The sequence below is a fragment of the Calliphora vicina genome, chromosome 1, assembly GCF_958450345.1.
Source record: "Calliphora vicina chromosome 1, idCalVici1.1, whole genome shotgun sequence".
Taxonomy (NCBI): Eukaryota; Metazoa; Arthropoda; class Insecta; order Diptera; family Calliphoridae; genus Calliphora; species Calliphora vicina.
Window position 1 is genome coordinate 66,787,926 of NC_088780.1, and position 25,521 is coordinate 66,813,446.

General features: G+C 33.9%; 1 protein-coding gene across 2 annotated transcripts in view; it reads right to left on the minus strand.

The window, feature by feature from the left end:
• The window catches only part of alpha-Cat (catenin alpha), a 118,154-nt gene that overhangs the window by 19,309 nt on the left and 73,324 nt on the right, over nucleotides 1-25,521 (minus strand). The window contains exons 6-9 of one of the 2 annotated variants that reach the window (XM_065514949.1): nucleotides 22,450-22,601; nucleotides 21,695-21,767; nucleotides 21,382-21,449; nucleotides 21,129-21,310 (exon numbers count right to left, since the gene is read on the minus strand). In XM_065514949.1, coding sequence (XP_065371021.1) covers nucleotides 21,129-21,310; nucleotides 21,382-21,449; nucleotides 21,695-21,767; nucleotides 22,450-22,601 — 475 coding nt within the window. Of the gene's footprint in view, nucleotides 1-21,128; nucleotides 21,311-21,381; nucleotides 21,450-21,694; nucleotides 21,768-21,948; nucleotides 22,019-22,449; nucleotides 22,602-25,521 lie in introns of both variants that reach the window. The other variant, XM_065514950.1, reaches the window with a different exon arrangement.

Here is a 25,521-nt window from a genome sequence, read left to right on the forward strand (position 1 = left end):
CAATTTGCCCATTTTTTTTATTGCATGTTTATTTTTAGAAAAACAAAAGAATATTGCATTACTGTGTGAAAACCATTATTTGATGCACAATACAAAATTCTATAAATAACTCTACTAACAAAACAACTTATTTCCGGCCAAAATATAAAGGATTACTTATGGGACATCGCGAACAAAAATAATGACTTCTCTCAGTAGAAAAATAAGTAGTCGAATCGTCAAATTCCCCTTATTTTTCGGCTTATTTGTAAGTAAAGTTTTTGCTGGGTAGTTACTTATATTTTGTAGAAAATGGATCCCTTGTATATGTTTTATTTAACTTCATCTGATGAAGAAGAAGATCATGTCATGCGTACCAGAAGAATAATGCGAAGCAAAAGTGATCCCCTGTCATTGTCCGATAATACGTATGTACGAAATAAATTAGTAATAAATAAATTATTCCAAAAAATCTATATTTTTAGATGCAGCCTTACTAAGGATTCTTTCAACTTTGTGTTTTCTAAACTCGACTTATCAAGTTACATGTCAACTGCAGTGCCTCCAAATCTTCAACTGGCAGCCACACTGTCGCTTTTAGCTGGCAGAAGTTTTCAGTACATTCCCAGCAAAAACTTCGCTTACAAAACTACAATTGCTACTTAAGTAATGTCTTTTTTAATAACTTACTTTTTAAGTATACTGTTTTTGTTTTTTAAACTTTACTATAAAATAAACAAAAAAACTGTTACTTTTTTTTAAATTGGCCAATTTTTATTGCTTGTTTATTTTTAGAAAAACAGAAAAGAATATTGCATTACTGTGTGAAAACCATTATTTGACGCACAATAAAATAACTAAGCAGTGGTGTAGTGAGTACAACAACAGACTAGCAAACGGATGGTTGATGGTTCAACTCTTGGCTGCGACTTAATTTTTTTTTTTATTTTTTGTTTGCAAATACAAAATTCTATAAATAACTCTACTAACAAAACAACTTATTTCCGGCCAAAATATAAAGGATTACTCTTATTTTTCGGCTTATTTGTAAGTAAAGTTTTTGCTGGGTTGTACACTGTGGTAAATCACAAATCTAGCTGGACAAAATTAAAAAATAAATGTCTGGTAACATTCCTTCTGATCATTTAATGAGCTTCTCAATACAGTAGGGAACTGTAATTCATGTTTTGTTTTTTTTTTTGGTTTTTAGCTCCGATTAGGAAAAACTAAGCTTTAAAGTCAGTTGTTGTCAACAGGTACATTAAGATTTCAAAGAGAAGTGTATTTTTTGTGTGACTTTGGTTTATGATTAAAAAGGCTACGGTGATTTTATTGTCTTATTTTTTTTATATTATTATTAAGCTCTATTTCAAGGAAATATGCAACAATTCTCATTTAATTATTTCCATTGTAACTATTAAAAAAAAACAATTTTTGTGAGAAGATCAGAAATTGGAAAAAATAAAATATTTCCTTTTTTCAAGTAGAGTTAAAGCTGTTTATTCCGCATAGTTCCGCTGTAAAACTATATTTGGGTTAATCTGTCAAGTGTTCACTTTCTATATGTGTGGAGAACATGGAACTAAATGGTTCGGCTGAATCAATGACTAAACAATTAATAGACCAGTACCGCAATTCTGTAACTTTTTAACGACAAAATTTTGTCGTTAAGTAATCAAAATTCGTTAGTTAACAATATTTATCGTTAAGAGATATTCCGAATTAAATTTTACCGATTATTTTCGTTAAAAATAGTCGGTAGATAACGAAATTTGTCGGTAGGTTAACGACAAATAAAATGTTCTAGTTAAGCCATAACGATAATTGTTTAGGAGTTAGTTTTGTAACATAAATATTCGAAATACGTTGTTTTTTGAAAGTACGGTTGGTCGTTTGTTAGATATGGACTGATTTGAACATGCTTTAATTATCTTTTTAAGATAAATTTGGACATATATTTGGTCAATTCACAAGGTCTCTTATCAGTCATATTGTCATAATGTCCTAACATATCTCGTCTCGGCGGCTCGGTTTAACCGACTCTTAGGCATTCGGCGCAGGTCTCTGCTGGCTGGTTACGATAACACAATAAACATAGTAGTATTATTTTAGGACTTTTTCAGCTTGAAAAGCAATAAAAACCACTGTGAAATATTAGGACATTATGAGACCTTGTGAATTGACCAATTATATTTATTTTGAAAAGCAATACAAACCACTGTGAAATATTAGGACAATATGACATGATAATATACGTTGTGAATTGACCAATTATATTAATTTTAGAAAATAATATTCGAATTTTAAGAGCAACTTTTATTTGGGGCATAATATCCATAATTAACACATTTCTGGAGTGTATAATTTTTATCCCTATATTCAATTTCCATTTTTGGCGATGTGATACGATTATAAACTTATATAAAATCGTTTTTAAGACAGTATTCTAAGAATGAAATTCATCTGAATTTGTCGACTGTCCTTATAACAACACATATATAAATTCTGAATTAATGATCACTTGTGGTGGCATAGACATATGTATTACACTGGTTTACTTTTATTTTTAGAAAAAAACTCTTGTTCTTTTGTTTTCAGTAGGTTTCGCGAACATATTTGGGTGAGCTGATGCTTGATTTTTATATATAAATGCGATTATTTATTCACACGACTACGAATTTATCTGCAAACACGAAGAAATAGTAAATATTTTTATGATTTTTTAATTTTAAAAATATTGACATTTATATTTTTAACTATATTCGTCGTTAAAATTTATTACCGAGAGATATCGTTAACTTCAAATAGTGAATATTAAATTCGTTAAAGCAACCGATAGTTTTCGTTACTTAACGACATCGGTAGGAAAGTATAAAAAGTTACAGAATTGCGGTACAGATTACAATAGCATGTAATACATCTATGATGATTATTTTTTGTTTGCAAATACAAAATTCTATAAATAACTCTACTAACAAAACAACTTATTTCCGGCCAAAATATAAAGGATTACTCTTATTTTTCGGCTTATTTGTAAGTAAAGTTTTTGCTGGGTTGTACACTGTGGTAAATCACAAATCTAGCTGGACAAAATTAAAAAATAAATGTCTGGTAACATTCCTTCTGATCATTTAATGAGCTTCTCAATACAGTAGGGAACTGTAATTCATGTTTTGTTTTTTTTTTTGGTTTTTAGCTCCGATTAGGAAAAACTAAGCTTTAAAGTCAGTTGTTGTCAACAGGTACATTAAGATTTCAAAGAGAAGTGTATTTTTTGTGTGACTTTGGTTTATGATTAAAAAGGCTACGGTGATTTTATTGTCTTATTTTTTTTATATTATTATTAAGCTCTATTTCAAGGAAATATGCAACAATTCTCATTTAATTATTTCCATTGTAACTATTAAAAAAAAACAATTTTTGTGAGAAGATCAGAAATTGGAAAAAATAAAATATTTCCTTTTTTCAAGTAGAGTTAAAGCTGTTTATTCCGCATAGTTCCGCTGTAAAACTATATTTGGGTTAATCTGTCAAGTGTTCACTTTCTATATGTGTGGAGAACATGGAACTAAATGGTTCGGCTGAATCAATGACTAAACAATTAATAGACCAGTACCGCAATTCTGTAACTTTTTAACGACAAAATTTTGTCGTTAAGTAATCAAAATTCGTTAGTTAACAATATTTATCGTTAAGAGATATTCCGAATTAAATTTTACCGATTATTTTCGTTAAAAATAGTCGGTAGATAACGAAATTTGTCGGTAGGTTAACGACAAATAAAATGTTCTAGTTAAGCCATAACGATAATTGTTTAGGAGTTAGTTTTGTAACATAAATATTCGAAATACGTTGTTTTTTGAAAGTACGGTTGGTCGTTTGTTAGATATGGACTGATTTGAACATGCTTTAATTATCTTTTTAAGATAAATTTGGACATATATTTGGTCAATTCACAAGGTCTCTTATCAGTCATATTGTCATAATGTCCTAACATATCTCGTCTCGGCGGCTCGGTTTAACCGACTCTTAGGCATTCGGCGCAGGTCTCTGCTGGCTGGTTACGATAACACAATAAACATAGTAGTATTATTTTAGGACTTTTTCAGCTTGAAAAGCAATAAAAACCACTGTGAAATATTAGGACATTATGAGACCTTGTGAATTGACCAATTATATTTATTTTGAAAAGCAATACAAACCACTGTGAAATATTAGGACAATATGACATGATAATATACGTTGTGAATTGACCAATTATATTAATTTTAGAAAATAATATTCGAATTTTAAGAGCAACTTTTATTTGGGGCATAATATCCATAATTAACACATTTCTGGAGTGTATAATTTTTATCCCTATATTCAATTTCCATTTTTGGCGATGTGATACGATTATAAACTTATATAAAATCGTTTTTAAGACAGTATTCTAAGAATGAAATTCATCTGAATTTGTCGACTGTCCTTATAACAACACATATATAAATTCTGAATTAATGATCACTTGTGGTGGCATAGACATATGTATTACACTGGTTTACTTTTATTTTTAGAAAAAAACTCTTGTTCTTTTGTTTTCAGTAGGTTTCGCGAACATATTTGGGTGAGCTGATGCTTGATTTTTATATATAAATGCGATTATTTATTCACACGACTACGAATTTATCTGCAAACACGAAGAAATAGTAAATATTTTTATGATTTTTTAATTTTAAAAATATTGACATTTATATTTTTAACTATATTCGTCGTTAAAATTTATTACCGAGAGATATCGTTAACTTCAAATAGTGAATATTAAATTCGTTAAAGCAACCGATAGTTTTCGTTACTTAACGACATCGGTAGGAAAGTATAAAAAGTTACAGAATTGCGGTACAGATTACAATAGCATGTAATACATCTATGATGAAGCGGAAAAAGTCACCAAACAAGCCACCAGTTTATTGGTGGAATATCCGGACGGAATATCTACGTGCCAGAAGACAATATATGTACGAGAACGCGTGGTAGAATGGAAAATATTGTACACCAACAAACGTACAATAATAAAAGGAAAGCCCTTAAAATGGCAATTAGTAGGAGTAAGCGGAGGTGCTTCCTTGATATATGTAACGAGGTCGAAAATAACCCTTGGGGTCTCGCTTATAAATTATTAACCAAGAAACATAAATTCCATAGTCCATCACCACCTAGAGAAGAGATTGTATCTACTCGGTCTCGGGTCTCGCTTATAAATTAGTAACCAAGAAACATAAGTTCCATGGTCCATCACCACCTAGAGAAGATAAGAATATAAGATGCTATCTTAAAGCACAAAGATAAAAAAAGCTTCTGGTAAGGATTGTATCCCAAACCCGGTACTTAAAGAAGCTGTCAAACTTTGTCCAGCACAATTTCTGAAAACGCTAAATACATGCTTGAGGCAGGGTATTTTCCCAACATTGTGGAAAGACAAATGTTAGTCCTATTGCCTAAAGATAATAAGCCACTAGACGACCCCTCCTCCTATCGTCCGCTATGTATGATAGACACTTGTGGAAACTGTTGGAGAGCATAATCTGTAAAAGTTTAGAATGTTGCATTGAAGCTAACGGTGGTTTATCAGAGAATCGACTTAGACTATTATTTTACCCAGTTGCTGAGCGGACACGGATGCTTATTGGCCATAATAAAAGATTACTTTCGTAACAGAATCTTGATCTATGGATACTGATAGGGGATTAAAAGAGTATAGAGTGACAATGGGAGTTCCCCAGGGATCAGTTCTTGGTCCGCTGTTGTGGAACGTGATGTATGATGGGGTTTTAAGGCTGAAGCTATCCGAAAAGGTCTATATCGTTGGATTTACAGACTGTCGCACAGTGGTATGAGAAAAAACAAGTAAGAGAGCTATATTCGGCTGTGCCGAATCTTATATACCCTTCACCAAATTATACCTTAAAATAACTTTGTTTAAATATTTTTAGGTAAACAAAATTTAATTTTTTTTTTTAATTGTTTTTTTTCAATTTTATTTTTTATTTATTGTATCTTCATTCATGAACTAACAACAAGTACTTCAAATCTTATATCTAATATTTATAATTTAATTAGTCCAGCCAGTGCCGGATGAAAAATTGTTTATTCATTTAGCTTTTATTAAATTGGCATTCTTCCTTCTATTCTTTGGATTAGGTCTGCTGTGTCCCTCCTTCTTAACCGAGTGTGGCCACGGTTATTTAATATGTTGCGGGTCAGTGGGTTTGGGTGAATTTCAAGTTTTTTAAATATTTTTCTGCATTTTTCGTGATCTCAGTTTTTACAAGAGGCACGTTTAGATCTTTGTGTATATTCGAGTTTTTGATATACCAGGGGGCAACTGTGATCATTCTTAAAAACTTGTTTTGGCGTCTTTGGATCTTTTCAACATTTGACGCTGAGGCCGTGCCCCATAGCTGTATGCCATAACACCATATCGGTTTTATGATCATGTTGTAAAGTAGAAGTTTACAATCTAAACTAAGCGTAGAGTTTCTACCAATAAGCCAATTAATTTGAATTGATTTCAATTTCATTTGAATCAACTTTGCATCTATATGACTTTTCCATGTAAGGCGACGATCGAGATGTATTCCGAGGTATTTCACTTCCGATTGTTGAATTATTGTTTGGTTATTGATATGAATAGGGGGGCATGATTCTCTACGCAATGTAAATGTAATGTGTGTACATTTTTGCTCGTTGACTTTAATTTTCCATTGTTTTATCCATTTTTCTAATTCAAATATGTGGTTTTGTAAGTAACGAGACGCTTCTTGAGGGTTTTCATGAATGCTTAGAATAGCAGTATCATCAGCAAATGTTGATGTATGAGTGCGATTGTTAGTTGGCATATCAGACGAATACATCAAATATAAAAAAGGTCCCAGGATACTGCCTTGGGGGACTCCAGCTTCAATGGGTTGTGCAGTACTTAAAAAGTTTCTCTCTTTAACCTTAAATGTTCGACCAGTTAAATAGCTTTCCAACAGCTTATGTGTGTTTGCCGGTAAATTTTGACTCAGTTTGTATATTAAACCATCATGCCATACTTTATCAAACGCTTGAGAAATGTCAATAAAGAGAGCGGAACAATATTTCTTTTCCTCAAACGCTTTTCTTACAATATTTACAAGTCTTTGGGTTTGTTCGATAGTACTGTGTTTTCTTCTAAAACCAAATTGATGATTCGGAATACAATTGTTTTCAATTAACATCGGGTACAACTTGTTCATAAGTATCTTCTCAAATAGCTTTGATATATTGGACAATAGGCTTATTGGTCTGTATGATTCTACTTTTGTGTGATCTTTTCCCGGCTTAGGTATCATGGTAACCAGTGAAACCTTCCATTCTGGAGGATAATATTCAAGGCGTAATATAGCATTAAAAATAAAAAGAATTATTTTTATTGCTATCCGGGGTAGCTCCATAAGCATCTTGTTACTGATTTTATCAATACCAGGTGCTTTCTTGGAGTTTAAATCAACAATAGCCTTTTCGATCTCTCGAATCTCAAAACGTAGGGGTACGACTGCTCCAAAATGGGGTACAACAGGTGGCAACTCAATTGCTTCATTTGATGTGTTCGGTGTAAATACGTTTTTCAAATGATTAACAAACAGATTCCCTTTTTCAGTATCATTTCTTGCCCAACCACCACTTGAATTTCGCAAGGGGGGCTTACATATGACAGGCCTTTTAAGAATTTTTGTTGCTCGCCATAATGAGTAATCCGATTGCGGGGTTGCGTCCAGGCTTTCTAAATATTTATTCAATGATTCCATTTTTCGAAACTCCAAGAGCTTTTTAAGTCTTTTTATACAATCTTTAAGCTTCGATTTGAGTTGGGGGGATCTGTGCAATTGCCACTCTCTTCGAACTCTTCTTTTTTCATTTAAGAGCCGTTCGACATCTGCAGAATAAATTCTATTATATCTGATTTGTCGGGGGGTTTGGGTAGCATGTTGAGCAGCCAGTTTGAGATTTTTATCGAAATTGATAAGAGAGTGATCGATGTTTTCTGGTGTTCTTAGCGGTATGTTTTCCGAGCAATGTGTACTGAGGTATTTTTTATATTTGAGCCAATTTATTCTTGTGCCTGTCATCGCTAAAGTACCAGTCGGGGATACAATTTCTCGGGGGCTCAATAAAGTAACAATAGTGGGTGAGTGATCTGAAGATAGTTCCATCGAGGATTCAACTTGAATCATTTCTCCAGGGATATTTTTCATCACGCTAAAATCAATAACATCCGGTATTTTTCGTGGGTCAGTAGGCCAGTAGGTAGGTTGGCCGCTCGAAATCACATTCAAACCCATTTTAGAAATTGTATCAAACAAAACACGACCTTTAGGGGTAATCAGTCGTGATCCCCAGAATGTGTGCTTAGCATTATAATCGCCAGCAGCCAGGAAAAGGGGGCCTAGTGATTTAAAAAATCTATTATATTGACTTTCTGTAATTGAAAATCTAGGGGGTGAGTATATCGATGAAATCACTAAGTTTCGATGAAAATCTTCAAGACAGATTGTAGTAGCTTGAAGATAATCTTCGCAAAGATCACACATTAAGTAGTGTTTGATTCGAGCTTTTATTAAAATTGCCGAGCCTCCGCATGCTCTACCTCTGGGATCTTTGGTATCATATATTACGTATCCATTTATTCGAAATGAACTTCTGGACGTCAAATGAGTTTCAGAAACCAGCATTATATCAATTTGTTGGTTTCTTAAAAAATATTCGAGTTCGTTTTTGTGTTGGCGTATGCCGTTTGCATTCCAGAAACATATTTTCAAACAGTTCATGGCTTATTTAGGATAGCTTGTAATAACATGGATTGCATTTTAAGCATTTCCTGCATCATATTACTTATAGAGTTGGTAAAATTGTTAACCGATTTCACAAGGGTCTCTATTGTAGCTTCCAGTCGACTAAAATTAGAAGTGGGATGTTGGTCTGCAAATTCCACATTGATATTAGGGTTATTTTCTTTTCCTATTGGTGGGTTTTGAGCAAAAGTTGGATTCGTTTTTAGAACACTAGCGTATGAACCTTTATTATTCATGGTTTGCGAGATTTGGGGGTAATGGGTATCAACTAGGTTCTTTGATTGCACAGAATAAATACCGGGTTTCTGTGTTAATGTTCTTTTAACTATAGAATATACTGGGCATCCTCTGTAATTTGCTGTGTGATTTCCGCCACAATTGCTGCATTTTTTTACTTTTGAGTCGTTTTTGGATTTATCGCATTGGGTAGAACCGTGCAATTCTCCACACACCACGCAAACAGGGGGTAGTTTACAGTATGCCCTAGTATGACCATATTCTTGACAGTTTAAACACTGGACTGGTCCCGATCTCTTATGTGGCTCTTCTATCGTAATTTTACGATGCAATAAATATTTTAAATTGTAAATTGGGTGTGTTTCATTTTTCTTGAGATTAACATCACCTGGTTCTAGTTCAACTCTAAACATTGGTTGGGGAATTTTCTCGCGATTTCTAATGTTGACTACATTTTTTATTTTAAACTTATGTTCCAAAGCAGCCTTTATATCTTCAGGATCTACACACGAGTCAATACCCTTAATAACAATTTGAAGCCCTTTGCTACTCTTCAATTGGTATGTGTAAAAACTTTGTTTATTGTTTTCAAATTCGGTAACAACCTTACGGAAATCATTTTCATGATTTACCTGTATCTTAATCTCGCTTATGTTACCTCGCTTAAAAGGTACAACGAAAAAAGAATTTTCTCCGACCAACGAGATTAAATTCTTAATTAGAGCATTCGAATTTTGCTCTCTCAAATAAATAGGAGGGGGTTTAGACGACTTGGGTAATGTTGGGTGGTCAGCTGCTTCATCTTGCAAAATAGAAAATCTCTTTTCGGTAGTTTTCCTATCAATTTCCCTATCTTTAGGAATTTTTGCGGTTGATGCGATTTTTGAGGATCTTGGGCTGCGTCCTCGTTTCAGTACGGTAATGTACCTATCAATTCCCACTTGGATTTGTGGTTTTTGTGCACTATATTTGGGCTGAACATTTTTAGGTATTGCTCTATGGTTAATTGGGTTTGTACTTACTGTGCAGGTTTTTGTTTTAGGGGGTGAATTATTTAGCATACCTTCAGGCGCTACTAAAAGTTTACTTTTGGTTACCATATTTCCATCAACATCTGTCAACGGCAAATTTTCTTTTGTTGTACAAACACCTTTCGTAAACAAAGCGGGGGATAATGAACGAGCTCGATCACTTTGTTTGGCGGTCAAATACAAGCTGTCATCAACTCTTGTATTTTTGTTTTCTTTCGAATTTTCTTTAACATTCACAAACACATATGCATTTCTGCCGTTCATGCTAAGCCTGCGCTCACTATGATTACCACTTGAGAAACTCATAAAGAGTATTCTCTGTTTATTTTTTTGCACTTGTGCTCTTTATTGGTGGAAAAAAGAAAACAAACACCAGAACGAAAATAATAAAAGATAACTTTAATTGGCACTTTTAATATTATATTTTATGACTTAATCAAAAAACGATTGTATATTTAAATATAATTTCGCGTCCATTCGCGTTAAAGATATATATATATTCTTTTTTTATATTTAATTTATTTTTAGCCGTCAATATCATAAAAAAAACGAGATATTTGCGGAGATATAAAAAAAGACGTCCGTTTAGCTTAACTATACGTGCAATGATTGTTTTTAAAATTTTTTTTTTTAAAAAAGTTTTTTTCCAATTTTTTTTTTTTTAAAAAAAAATTTATGACAAAAAAATTTTATGATGAAAAAAAAATTCGGGTTAAAAAATATTTTTCCCGATTTTGACCCATTGTAGGTCCAACTTACTATAGCCTTATCTACATCGTTGCAATGGACTTTGAAATATCTATCATTAGATATCCATATTGTCTATATTAATGACTTAGTAATCCAGATATAGATCAAAAATCAAGGTTGTCCCGGTTTTTTGCTCATATCTCCGTTATTTATGGACCGATTTTGCTGATTTTAAATAGAAAACTTCTCGAAAGCATGTCTGATAGAATTATTAAAGATTTGGATCCCGAAGATATCTGGGGTCTTCAGAAAATTGATTTCAACAGACAGACGGACATGGCTTAATCGACTCCGCTATCTATAAGGATCCAGAATATATATACTTTATAGGGTCGGAAATGAAAAATGTAGAAATTACAAACGGAATGACAAACAAAGAGGGAAATAAATCTGTAACTTCTAAACCCCTAGTTCGATTTGAATGAAATTTCACACACGCAAAGAGGAAGTGTAGTCGAGTTTAAGTTTTGAATTTGGACATCATGAGTCCACCAGGAGCGGGACCAGGGGTCCTCAAATTAGGACACCTCGGGTATGTTCAATTTTAAAAATTATCCTATTTTATAAAATTACATATATAGAATCTTCTCGTCAAGCACTACATAAAACCTCGTCGTAGGCTGCTCACTTGGGTCCATTCAAATCTGATCCCATTGTGATACCCAGGGGGTAGACATCAGGGTATTCACAATACTTCCGTTGCCTCCAAATTAAACCAACCAGATTCCCGAATGAAGGAGTAGATTCGTCCAAGACTCAACCTTGATAGCTCGTCCAAGCATGATAGGAATGGAAATCCGAGGATGCGTTCCCTCAGGTTTGTAAGAGCCGGACATTGGCAGAAAAGATGATACACAGTCTCTTCCTCTTCTTCATTATGGCAGCTTCTACAGTAATCATTGTACCGTAGGCCTAATCTTCTAGCATGTGTCCCGATTAAACAGTGTCCTGTAATAAAGGAGACAATTAGCCTTATTTGCTCACGACGGTATCCTACAAGTAGATTTGTCCTGTTGGCATCATATACGGCCCAAGTCGACCTCGCTGTAGCACAGGAAGATTCATTAGTCCACCTGTTTTGTGCAGTCGCATATAGTTTCTGCTGAACAGCCATCTTGCATTTAACAAGGGAAATACCAGAAAAGGGATCGATTGCCTCCTCACTCATCATCGCACCCCTTTTGGCCAAATCATCTGCTATACAATTACCCTGATTTCCATCGTGTCCAGGGCCCATAAGCGTTATCCTAGAATGTCTCGCTATCTCATTTAGGGATACCCGGCATTCCTCGGTTAACCTAGATGTCGTAAAGACACCCGCTATTCCATTAACGGCAGCCTTGCTGTCAGTAAATATACATATATCACCAGATATTCGATAATACCTCAGCCAGCTGGATACACGCTTAATGACAGTAATTTCCGCCTGAAGAGCAGTACAGAAGTTAGGTAGCCTAAAGTAGGTTTTTATCCCAAAGTTTTCAATATAGAAACCTCCACCGACCCTGTTTCCCCTATTAGAGCCATTAGTATATATCCGTATGACATCAGCAGGAGGGAAGAGTCCGCGCTGCCATAAATCCCTGTTCGGGATCATAATATGGAAATGCCTATCGAAAAAAGGTTTTGCGATGCAGTAATCGACATTACCATGTATCTGTCCATAGTAATTCAATATCCTAGAGTGTCCAAGAGCCTTACCAGACCACGAAATACCCGCATTTAGTCTCACAGCAGAGTTGAGAGCCATTTGTATCACCATCAAATCCACTGGTAGCCAGTTTAGAATAGTAAAAAGTGCCTTAGAGTAAGTAGACCTTATAGCGCCTGTAATCAGTATCGCAATAGTCCTTAGAACTCGTTCAACGGCTAAGTCCACTCGATATACTCCAGTCACTCAGTGTACATAATGCCGATTCCATACAACTAGATATTGTATCCAGATATCGTCGTAGCTATCAATTATCTTTTAAAGCTTAGGAGATATTCGCATTTGAAAATTAAATTTTCAACATTTTTACCCACCCTACTCGAGTTTTTTGATATAGGATTAACAACAGATATATATATCAAATAAATAAAGAATTGCATAAAAATCATGACTGAGTCTAAAGTTACATGCATTTGAATTTAAAAAAAAATAAAAAAGACGATTTGTCGCAATTTTTTTTTGGAAAAAAGGACTTTTATTATTTTAACGTTATCTAAAAAATTTCTAAGAGGTAGAATGAATTTGTACTTTTTGAAAAGCTAACTTTACATCAAATATTTTAAATTAAAAAAAAAATTATAATTTTTGATACCGAGTGGACCAGGTTCATTAAAAAAACGCATATTTTTTATGTAAAATTCAACTTTAGGGCAAAAATTCTCAAATCGCATAGTCGATATCAAAATATAGTAACCCATTTTAGATGGCTCAATATGTTCTTAATTATTTTGTAAAGGGTTCCGATAACCCCGCCCCTGGTATGGATACTATAGCCAAAAAACAAAAATATCCCATTTTTGAAATTTTTCAATACTTTTTTGGGAATTGCGGGATTCCTGTGACATTTGTGTTGAAGGAAAACATTGCCGTGATCCTTTCAACAAAACCCGTGTAAAAACTATTCGTCCACTTGTGAGAATCCATTCTTATGTTTGTGGACCAATATATCCTGTAGCTTGGGATGGATCGAAATATTTTGTGTCATTCATAGACATAGACATTCTCAATAATATATACATTCTCAATAATATATACAATCAAAAAGAAGTCTAATGTATTTAATGTTATTTAAGAATACGATGCGATGGTAACTGCTAAATTTGGAACATCCATTTCGAAACTCACTATAGATCAAGGCCGGGAATATGGATCCAATAAACAAAAGGATTGGTACAAACTAAAAGGTATTCAAGTAGACGACACCATAGCCTATTCCCCGCAGCAGTACGGTGTGGCCGAACGGTACAATAGAACGCTGGTAGAAAAGGTCAGAACAATGTTACTGGAAGCAAGCATGCCTAAGTATATGTGGAATGAAGCAGCTTTAACTGGGACGTACCTAATAAACCGAAGTCCAACAAAAGCACTCTCAGAAGATGTGTGGTTCGGACAAAAGCCAAACATTAATTCCCTTAAAATCTTCGGATGTAAAGTTTATGCTTGGTTGCCAAAACAAAAGCGTAAAAAACTCGATGCTAAGAGTCAAAAACTTGTCATGATCGGATACGTTGATAATGGTTACAAGTTGTGGGACATGAATTTGAGGAAGATAGTAACTTCAAGAGATGTCAAATTTGATGAGAGGAATTTTCCATATGCCGGAGAACAAAAAGAAGAATAATATGCAAGAAGGGGATGAAAATGTAGTTGTGCCTATTACCACAAATGAAAAAGAATGTTTTGTTGACCTAACAAATGAAATCGAAAATAGACAGGCTGAATTAATAACTTCCGATGAAGATGTTAACAATGGTGTGGACAGTGAAAATGATGATACCAGCAAAACTAACGATGCTAACTCTGATAATAATGATGTTATAACAATTGATAGTAATGAAGTGCAAACACATATAAGATGTCAAAGAGAAAGAAAGGCACCAAGCAAATTTCTTGGATTCAGTTTTGGCTATTCTCTTTATACAGAAGGCCTTTAATTTATGGATGTCCCTGAAAAATTATCTGATATTTCTGGTCGTTGTGATGCTAATGAATGGTATAAAGCTATAAATGAAGAACTGAAGTCAATGGAAACAAATCAAGTTTGGAAAATTGTTAAACGTCCTGATAATACTAAATTACTAAAATCAAAGTGGATTTTTAAAATTAAGTATGATGAAAATGGACATCCGACACGCTAAAAGCAAGACTTGTTGTAAAAGTTTTTCTTCAGAAGAAAGGAATAGATTACAGTTCGTGTAATATTGGCTATAGCTGTGAAAAAGAATTTAAATCTATATCAAGTAGATATTAAAACTGTTTTTTTAAATAGAACTCTGAAAGATGAAATTTACATGGAAGTGCCAGAAGGTCAAATGGCTTGCCGTCTTCAAAAACCTTTATATGTATTAAAACAGGCTCCTAAGTGTTGGAACGATACACTAAATACATATTTAATTACCTTGGGGTTTACTAGATCGAAACATGATTATTGCTTGTATACAAAATTTGAAAATTCCGACATTTTATATTTAATAATGTATGTAGATGTCTTCCTAATTGCTGCTAGTAGTGTAAAATTGATTTTAATTATCTGATTGTGGAGTACTTAAACACTTTTTGGAGATGAAATTTGACAAAGATGGTGAAAGCATTATTATATCTCAAGAAGCACATTTGCAAATGAATTTTAGAAAAATTCAGTATGCACTTCTCTTTATTCGCTTGTGGCGTACGGTTGATTTTTAAGAGAAAGAAAAAAAAAGCGTGTTAGTGTTTAGTTACTTTTTACTGTGGAATTTTCCTACAAAATAATAAAGATCTGTAATTTCGATTTGAATTGGTATTTATTTTCCCAATTTTTACGTGATTATTAATATCTTAGTTGCGTGTTAAAAAAATCTTGAGGATGGGGGACGACGCTGCGTCCCCTGTTGCTCACACATCATCACAGTCGGATTTCGAAAATTGCTTTCAATCGAATTTTATTACTGATTTTAGAAAGTCGCGTGGTAATGTGAAGAGGACAAATTCTAATCCTGATGTCTCGGCACCTTTGGCCAAGAACAACAAGGTAACCTCATTAAAAACGTCAAATCCATCTGATCTCAGTTCATCCCTGACGGATTTAGATGACACTGTACCTCAGTTTTTGAGTAATTGGAGATCTAAAATGGCGGCTTCAAGATGCGCTGGAATGGGTGTAGTTCCGGAGGTATGTAATGAAGTTGAGGTTGTACCCAATGGACAATCTGGGGTATCTCAGGGTGACACTATAATTTCTATACAAAATTTTTACCCGGGGGATCATGAGGGTGATTTCTTAGTTTTGGTTGATTCCTCTAATGCTGACCCTGGAAATGAGAAGATTCGTAATTCTCTTTTTCTATATCAGAAGATTAGGATGGTAAAAGTTAATGGCATTAGTCTTATCACTCCTGTAGGTAGAACTTTGTACCGCATTAAGTTTGATTCTGCTTCTAATGCTAATGAATTTGTTGGTAAGGATTTGAGTCAGATTGGTTTGAAGGCTTTTATTCCAGATACCTTTTTTTATTCTTATGGGGTGATTCATGGCATTCCTTTGGAGTTGTCGGAAGATTATATTTGTGAGTCTGCAACTTCTGACGTTGATATTGTGTCTGCTAAGTGAAGATTGGTTTTCGATCAGGCAACATTCCGGAGCACATTATTTTGGATTTTTCTCATATTAAAGTTAATATTTACTATACCCCACTCAGACAATGCCACAATTGTGGTCGCCTTGGTCACACATCTAAAGGTTGTCGTTTCAAGAAGAGATGTTTGAATTGTTCTAATGAAATTGCAACCAATCTGGATGTGATTATTGTAAAAACCCTTAATTTGGACCAAAACTTTACTTTTGTATCGATCTACTTTCCACCCAGTCTATCCACTGGTACTTGTGCAGCTGAATTGTCGCGTGATGGTGGTTGAATGATGGTTCCATCACTTTTCTTCCTCATTTAGATAGCGACAGAGGGACTATTTAGATTTGACCTTTGCTAGACTATCTTCTTTGTCAGTCCAATTGCGAACTTGTCCCATGTGGTCTGGCGGTTCCCATAATTTTCCTATTATTATTGAGATTCGTGCTGTTCCGACCAAATTTCTTTCTAAACGCAGACTCTTGCAGAATCTGTCGACAATAGAACTGGAACCAGATATGGATTGTATTATGAACTCCCTTAGGAATGAAATTTCTAATGCAACATTCAAGTCCGGTAAATTTGTGCCCAAGGCTTGGTAGTCTTTCATGTCTCTTAAGGAAACATATTGCAGCAAGGAGTAAGGCTCTTAAGTATCCAACACAGGTAAATGCTTCGGAAGCCTGGAACTTGGCGGCTCGGAAAGCTAGAAGTGATGATTACAAAAAAAGAATAGAGGAAGTGAATAATCAACAAAATACTGCTGCTGCATGGCGTTTTGTCAATAGTTTGAAGGATTACAACTCCAATGGACCCTCGATGTGGGACGATGAAGCTAATGGTTCTTTCTTGAGACATTTGGCGGATCAAGTTTCATCTAGGGATCGTTTTGTTTTCTCTACTTCTAGGCCATCGGATATGAATATTACACCTTTCTCATTTAAGGAGTTCACTGATGTTTCTTGATTGTACTTTGCATCCACATTGGAGGAAGATTAAGGTTGTTCCCATTCCCAAGAGGCATGTTTCACTAGATGATTTTAGGAACTTTAAGCCGATTGCTCTCATCTCAGTTTTTTTGAAGTTGTTGAATATGATGTTAAAGAAAAGATTGACTACGGCTGTCGATGCTTTGGGAGTCTTACCCGCTCGTTCCTTTGCTTACAGAGGGAGAATGTCGACGACAACGTGTTTGAATGATTTTCTTTTCAGGGTGTCATATCTCAGCAATGCCTACGACTGTGTGAATGTTTCCATACTAAGAAACATTCTACTCAGTCAGGCTATTTCGTTGGATTTGATTGATTGGATATCATGTTTTCTCTCTGAAAGGGAAGTTGCCTCAGTCCGATACTTTAAAACCTCTACACTGCTAGTATTCACTCTCTTGAGGATGATAGGACCCTGGTTTTTCAGTATGCAGATGATTTTATGATTCCTTTGATTATTTTTTTGACCAGGCGGTATCTAACCTTGATTCTAAAGTTGGTCAATTTCGATCGATCTGTTCCCCCCTTAATTTGCGTATTAATTCATCAAAGATCAAATGTATGTTTTTTGGCAGACGGGCTAATTTTGATATGATACTCACTGCGGATGGTTGTCCTATTACCCAGGTGAATTCGCTTAAGTTTCTTGGTCTGACCATCAGAAATACTTTGACTGTTAATGATCATTATGATCGTGTTTTGAGGGAATCCTCTTCAGCTACTAATCTTCTCAAGAAGTTATTGGGCATCAGAGGAGGTCTAAGGCCTCAGATTGGATTGAGATTTTATTGTGCTTTTATGAGGAGTAAGGGTACTGCTACACGTTCAATATATATTGTGATATTTGGATCGCGATCCATTGAAATGGATCACGCAAAATGAGGTTATTCTGCGATTTGGATCGCGATCCATCAATACCGTATGCTACACGTTCAATAAATATCGCGATACTGGATCGCGGTCAATATATATTGAACGTGTATCAGTGCCCTAAGATTGAGTATGCAAGATCTACTTCTGCCCACGCCCCTAGGTATGTTGACAGGAAGATTCAGACCTTTCAAAACTCAAGTCTAAGACGTTGTCTAGGACTGTGTCCCTCCACGCCGATATAGGCCATTTATGTATTGGCCGACGAACTGCCACCTCATCTTAGATCGGTCTATTTTGCGTCCAAGGATATTTTAAAGGTTGCGTGTTATAACCCGTCTCTTGATTAGGATTTGATTAAAAACATTTACTCTTTTGACTCGATTCCATCATTTGGTGAATGTGGCACTAGAGACAAGATTAGGATAATTATTGAGTCATCTTTTAACAGGAACAGAGTCGATAATGAACAATGGCACTGGATGTGCTGTTTTTAATCTTCTCACTGGACGTTTCTTTTTGTACACGTGAGAGACTTTCATCACTGTCTGGAGAATTAATTGCCATTAAAAGGGCTGTTGATATAGCGGAGGATAATAACTCGCGTCTTGTTATTTACACTGATAGTAGAGATGCGTGTATTTTGTTGGGACGTACTAGTTCGAGGAACTTTATAGTATCGGATATTGTTAATTCTATAGTTGATTCTGATATCCTTGAGGTACATATAGTATGCGTTCCTGCCCATGTTGGAGTTTGATTCAATGAGAGGGTAGATTACCTGGCCAAACAGGCCGTTTCTCTTGGCGCTCCCTTAGAGGTAAGACTTCCATATGGGGATGCACTTGTGAGGATAAGGAATTCTCTTAATCATGAGTGGCTGGATTTCTTAGAGGTAAGACTTCCATATGGGGATGCACTTGTGAGGATAAGGAATTCTCTTAATCATGAGTGGCTGGATTTCTACAAGACCAGATCTCAAGTGTCTGGACGTTTCTTCTTCTCTCTTTTCAATGAAATACCTGTAATACCTTGGCACAGGGATGTTGGTTGGGATCCAATTGACATCAATATTATTAATAGGCTCTTATGTGGCCACTGTTATAGTGGCGTTTGTCTTCACATGATACGTAAGAGATCGTCTGATGTTTGTGATTTTTGTAACATGATCGACAATTCTGAGCATCTTATCTTTCACTGTTCTGAATTCAATGATATTAGAATTAAACACCAATTTTTTCGTAAATTTACTAATCTTTTTGACTTATTAAATTCTCATGACATCGATATATACTCTCCGTTAATTAGTTTCATTAAGGAAGCTAACATACGAGATCGTATTTAAGTTTTAGGAAAGTAGAGGAAGTAGACATTTTTCAATGCCCAACGTTTTCCCCAGTGTTTTTTTTCCTTCGTGTGGGATACCATGGCTTTTTGCGTATTGCTTTGCCATCAGCTCTTTTTATTAAAAACCAAAAAAAAATTCTGGACTGTAACACAGTAAAGACGCTGACGGATAAAGGGTTAAAATTAAGCCGGAACAAAAATCAACAACCAGAGCCCTACAAAGAACTGCTTGGAAGTTTGACATAATGCTGTGTGTTAGACCCGATATATGCATGTAGGTTACCTTGGACGTTTCTAACAACATCCGTCAGATGACCATTGGCAAGCACTGGAAAGAATATTGAGATATATGAATACAAACGCTTTGGTTGACTACGCTGATGCAGACTGGACTATTGATGAAATCGATAGAAAATCAGTAAGCGGATATGTGTTTAAGATATATGATTGTCCAATATCATGGGCTAGTAGAAAGCAACAAACAGTTTCAACATCTTCAAATGAAGCAGAATATGTCGCCTTGGGTTCTGCAGCATCTGAAGCTATTTGGTTACGTGGATTACTTCAAGATTTAAAAATAATTGATAACGAAACTACAACTATTTATGAGGATAACCACGGATGTATATGTATGGCATCAAATATGAAATGCAAAATATCGAAGCAAATAGATATCAAGCATCACTTTATCAGGGACTATATTGAAAAAGGAGTGATCAAAGTGAAACCTATTAGAACTGCAAATCAATTGGCTGACATGTTTACTAAACCTTTAGATAATAGTAGATTTGTTAAACTTTGTAATTGTTTAGGATTGCATGATTGAGAAGGGGTGTTATAGAAAAGCAATCATAGAACTATGTTTTGAAATATTCGTATCTTCGTATCTTTATCGTTTAAAACATAACTTGGATCCGTTTTGTCCGCAGTGTACCGAAAATGTAGAGGAAGATGCACGACATGTATTCTTCATATGTTATTAAGTGAAATTGAAGAACTTCGTAGGGAAGAGGAAATTCGTAGAAGAATCGAATTAGAATAGTGTAGGTTTCTACCTTTCCCCACCCTGTGAAGAAATACTTAACGGTAGTTCTACAGGGAACTTGGATTAGAGATAGAGGTTTTTATCTTACACGCATTTCTGTGTAGAAAATAGTTGTTTAGATAACATTCGCATGCAAAACATTGTGTAGGTTAGGTTAGGAAGGGGTGTACACTATGTGCACTTCCACTCGGAGACCTTGAGGTCCATTGTGATTCCCTTCAAATAGGTTGACAAAGAGGATAGCCTTAGAGTAATATAAGAGACCAAAGTACCGCCTGTTGAAAAGAGAAAGGAAGAAAAAAAAAGATAATCTTTTCACGGATTTGGAATCGCTGTAGAACGTCCCTTAAATAGCCACCCTATTCCCTTAATGAAACCTAGTATGTTGCTTAGTTTGCAGCCAGCAACACTACCAAGTTCAAACATTGTGTAAATAATACAAAAATTTCGTTTCTCTTGAATATTTGACATAGATAAATGCTGATAACTTGGTTATTTTTCACTCGATATTCCTGTTTTATACCTTGAAAGACAATTTTGTATCTAGCAAGGTGAAATTTACCACTGGTGTTTTCTTGTAATAAAAAAATATAACACTAACAAAATCTATTGTACCAGATACATGTTTTCATACAAAATTCCCAAAAATCGGTGTCCATATTATATTTTCTAAAAAATTACATATGGCTTTATCTTATTGAATTCTTACCGTGTAAAATCAGTCATTTCCATCATTATCATACACATGTGTTTAGCTAAAAATATAATGTCATTTCCAGTATCATCCCATTTGGCCACCTCAGAATCAAATGTAAGCTTCTCCCGACGAAACAGTTCGACCTGTTGGGCTATTTTCTGTTTATCTTCTTCAGTCATTTTGCGCATAGCTTCCTGTTTATCAATATTATGAAATTTTTGATTAGACAATTGCATACAGTACACATATTCAAAAAAATACTTACTCTAGCTGTGCATATTCCACTAATATCTGGGTATTCATCAACAGTTTGATCACCAGTATGAGCACTTGCTATTGTGTTAGATAAATAAATAATTTTAAATGCATTATTTGAAAACAGAAAATTATTTGTTTTATTGGTATTAAAAATGATTAATTAAGTGAATAGTTATTTAGTTGTTCAGATTAATGGATTTTTAAATGGATATGAATTGTTATGTAGAAAAAAGACAACTCGAAGAGGAAGAAACCAATTTTAGATTGAATAATATATAGGACAACTAAATAACGGAAGAAATATTAAATAGTTTCATTACATCGACTACGCGTTTCCAAAGTCATATCTTCTACTGGTTCAAATTCAGTGTCTGTGTCCAAATCTTCAGAGCTCTGTAAAGAAAAATTTTACATACAAATAACCAAACAAAATTAAAAACTTAAATTAAAAAAAAATATATGTAAAAAATACAAATTTAAGATATCAGTGTTTCCTCTTCTTTTTGTTGTCCTTCGATGATGAGATACAAATGAACTTTTATATGAGTGTAATTGATACAAACTATTATCTTACATTTACTTCGGGTCTCAAGATTATATGGGTCGTCCAATTCCACGTCCTCGGGATCAAGTTCATCTGCTTCCTTTGTTACAAAACAGAGAATTACATAAAATAAAGAAAACTTTATCACAAAGCACACCCTACCACCTACACTTGATCTGGATATTTTATTTCACGAACATAAACTAATATAATTTTATCATAAATACTATTAATTATTTAATTTAATTTTATCCATTTTTAATCGAAATGTGTTCGCTGAATTTCAATTTTTTATATACACATATATTATCAGCAAATTTCTGTTGTGTTAGATCATTTTTTCTTACGCTTACATTACAAAGTGTAATTTAAATTAGAGAAGCTTTAGTGGAAGCATGAATGTTTGTAAAAATGTAACATTGTTTTTTAAGAATTTAAATTACTATTTGGGGCGGAAATATTCGAATTTGTTTCACGATTTCAAATGAATTGAATAGTTCGAGACATAAAAAAACCTTACTAACAACTTACCCTATTCATAAGTACTGCACGCCTTATTTCGCGAACACCATCATAAACCAGGCGAGATGCGTCAATAAAATCATTTTCATCGACATCTTTATTGGAGTTAGATGAAAGCGCATTGACCGCAGCATCAACACGTTGGTCAAACTTCGACATAACTGGGGAAAATAAAATAAATAGTTTTGGTACAGTACATAAATACATATTTATGAAATAATATATACAATGTAGAAAATGTTTTCATACAATATACAACAAAATATAGACAAGTGGCACCACTGAACAGCTGACAGAAAATTTAGAAAAAACAAAAAAATGGTAAACAATAAAAGTAGCCAGAAAAACTAAAGAAAAAAAAAACAGTTTGTGGTGGAAAAATGGAAAACGTAATGATATTAATCTTTCTTTCGGCAATTTTGGACTAATTTTATTGATAACTATTCAATAATTGCAAAATCTCTGACAATATTTTGTAACATAAACATTTTTGACTTTATGTCGAAGTGTTTTACATGGCAAAGGACAGCTGATGCTGTTGTTAAATGAGTTAAAAACAGCTTCAGCTAGTTTTATATTTACAGTCGACTTTAACGTCAAAAGTATATTTTAACTTGTCTATGGTAGACCAGCTGTTCAGTGGTGCCACTTGTCTATATTTTGTTGTATATTGTATGAAAACTTTTTCTACATTTGAGGTGGCACCCAGTTAGAGTCGGTTCAATTTAAAACATACTTTAATTTTGACTATAGTTGCAAAATAATTAAAAGCTGGTTTTTAGTTTAAAGTTGTTTTTAAAAAGAACCGACTTTAGTGTTTGACTGTGAATATGGGCCAATAAATTTTAATTTCTGCAACAAATGATATATAGTAGAAATCGATATTTTATATAATTTATTATTTTTTAGCACATTTTCAACTTTAAATTTATGCCCTAATTTTGTAAATCACGTCACCAAAGTGATATATATGTGGATAGCAAAACCAAATTTCAAACATTTTAAAAATTTGTTTTTGTTTTTCATACAAAATTTTCAAATTATGAAAGGCAAACGAATGCCTGAATTTTGGTGCGTTCGTTTCAGAATTTGTATATTTGTACAAATTTTTAAAATGTTTGAAATTTTGTTTTGCTATCCACATAAATATCACTTTGGTGACGTGATTTACAAAATTAGGGCCTTAATTTTCAATCAGCCAATATCATTTATATGTCTCACTTGACATAGCGTTGCCAAACTTTATGAGATCCTTAGGATGCAATTTGGTCTAATAAAAGTACCATTTGTATTTCAACGGTTTATACGTAAAGTATTTGAGAATATGGTAAGGAAAGGCAAACTTAATCTACCTTGCCGATTTGTGGGTGCTGTGGCTTAATTGGCGTTTGATCATTAAGCATGATATATTATTTGCGGTCTGGGTTCGTTTCCCTGCCGCTGCCAATCAACAACATCAGTTTATGATAATTACATTGTGCACGAAATTGACACTTTTTATGTGTCAAGAAGGGCACCCAGTGACTAAAACTAATTGATTGAATCTGGCAACGCTGTAATGATCAGATAAGAAAATCGCGTGTGGCTTTAACAAAAAAACAAAATTACCTGCAATATTTAGTTTAAATCTATCAAGTTGTAAAATATTGAACGAATAAAGTGTAATAAATTCATAATCAATAAAATTTGTGTAGTACTGAGAAACACTTATAACAAAAACTAACATCCTCAAGTAGCTTTATACATAACCTCAAATTTCCTACTTGTGCTTTGGAGTAAATTTAATTAATTGCAATTATTGACGCCAACTATTTAATTTGCTGCCAATTTTTGTGAAACCTACTATTTAATCTGCTGTTGTTTGTTGCTGCTGTCCTGCTGTCGGTTGCTGCTCTGTTATCGTGTTTTCCTCCTGGTTCTGTTGTGGGGTGTTTAAGCTTAACAGATTAAAATGACACCCAATACACAATGTAGCTTCTGTGACAAGAACATCACAAAATCGCAAGGGAGTTTAGACTGTAATTTATGTTTGAAATATTTTCATGCTAATTGCGTTAACATATCCTCAGACCTACTTAATATTATTGCTAAAAGTAAAGGTTCCCTAAAATTTACATGTGACACCTGCAAAGAAAATCCACCTACAAACAATGAACAGAGTTCTGTATTAATACGTGATGAACTTCGAAATGGACTAGCCGATGTACAAATTAAATTTGATACCATCCTTGCTGAAGTCAAAAACGAATTGGGATGTAAGTTGAAAGAACTTGAAAGCGATCTTGCCAATTGCCGAAAAATGATCAACAACTTGGATAACTCAACATCTAATAAGATCAAAATATTAGAAGATCAGAATGAAATATTGCACAAACGCTTAAATAGAGCTGATATTATTATCAATGTAAACAAAATCAAGAAAATATTAATGATATTGTGCTTAACATTTTTAAAGAGCTAAATGTTCATATTGAGGAATCGGACATTAGTTTATGCTGTTTCATCAACAATGGTCATTCAGTACTAGTAAAATTCAATTCCATTTCAAAAAGAGATCTAATAATGAAAAATTACTTTGAAATTAAATCTTTGGAATTATCTGCTTTTGTTCCTGGTCAGCATGGAAAGAATAATGACATTCACAAGAGAATATTTTTAAATGATCATTTGTCAGCTAAAGCGGGAAAAATTTGTTATATTTGTCGCAGTTTACATAGAAATAAAAAAATTAATAAATTCCGGTTACTAAACACAGATGTACCAAAAGTCAAAATCACACTCAATGATGGAAATTGTAGTGTCTTCGATTTAACAGAGTTGACGGCATTTTTCAATTTAACTAATTCAACACAAAACATTGAAGCCGTAATGAACGTTCGAGATGCATCAGAAAATCTATAGCTTATACAAAGCTGTTAAATTTCTACATATTTTACTTTCAATATTCTGATCATACTTTATTTATTTAAAGTATGCATCAGATTTTTTCTTTCCCAAATTTCAAACAGAGTTTTAAATTTCATGTTGAATTTAACTAATGAAATTTTAAACTCTGTTTGAATACCTTATATTTTAAACTAT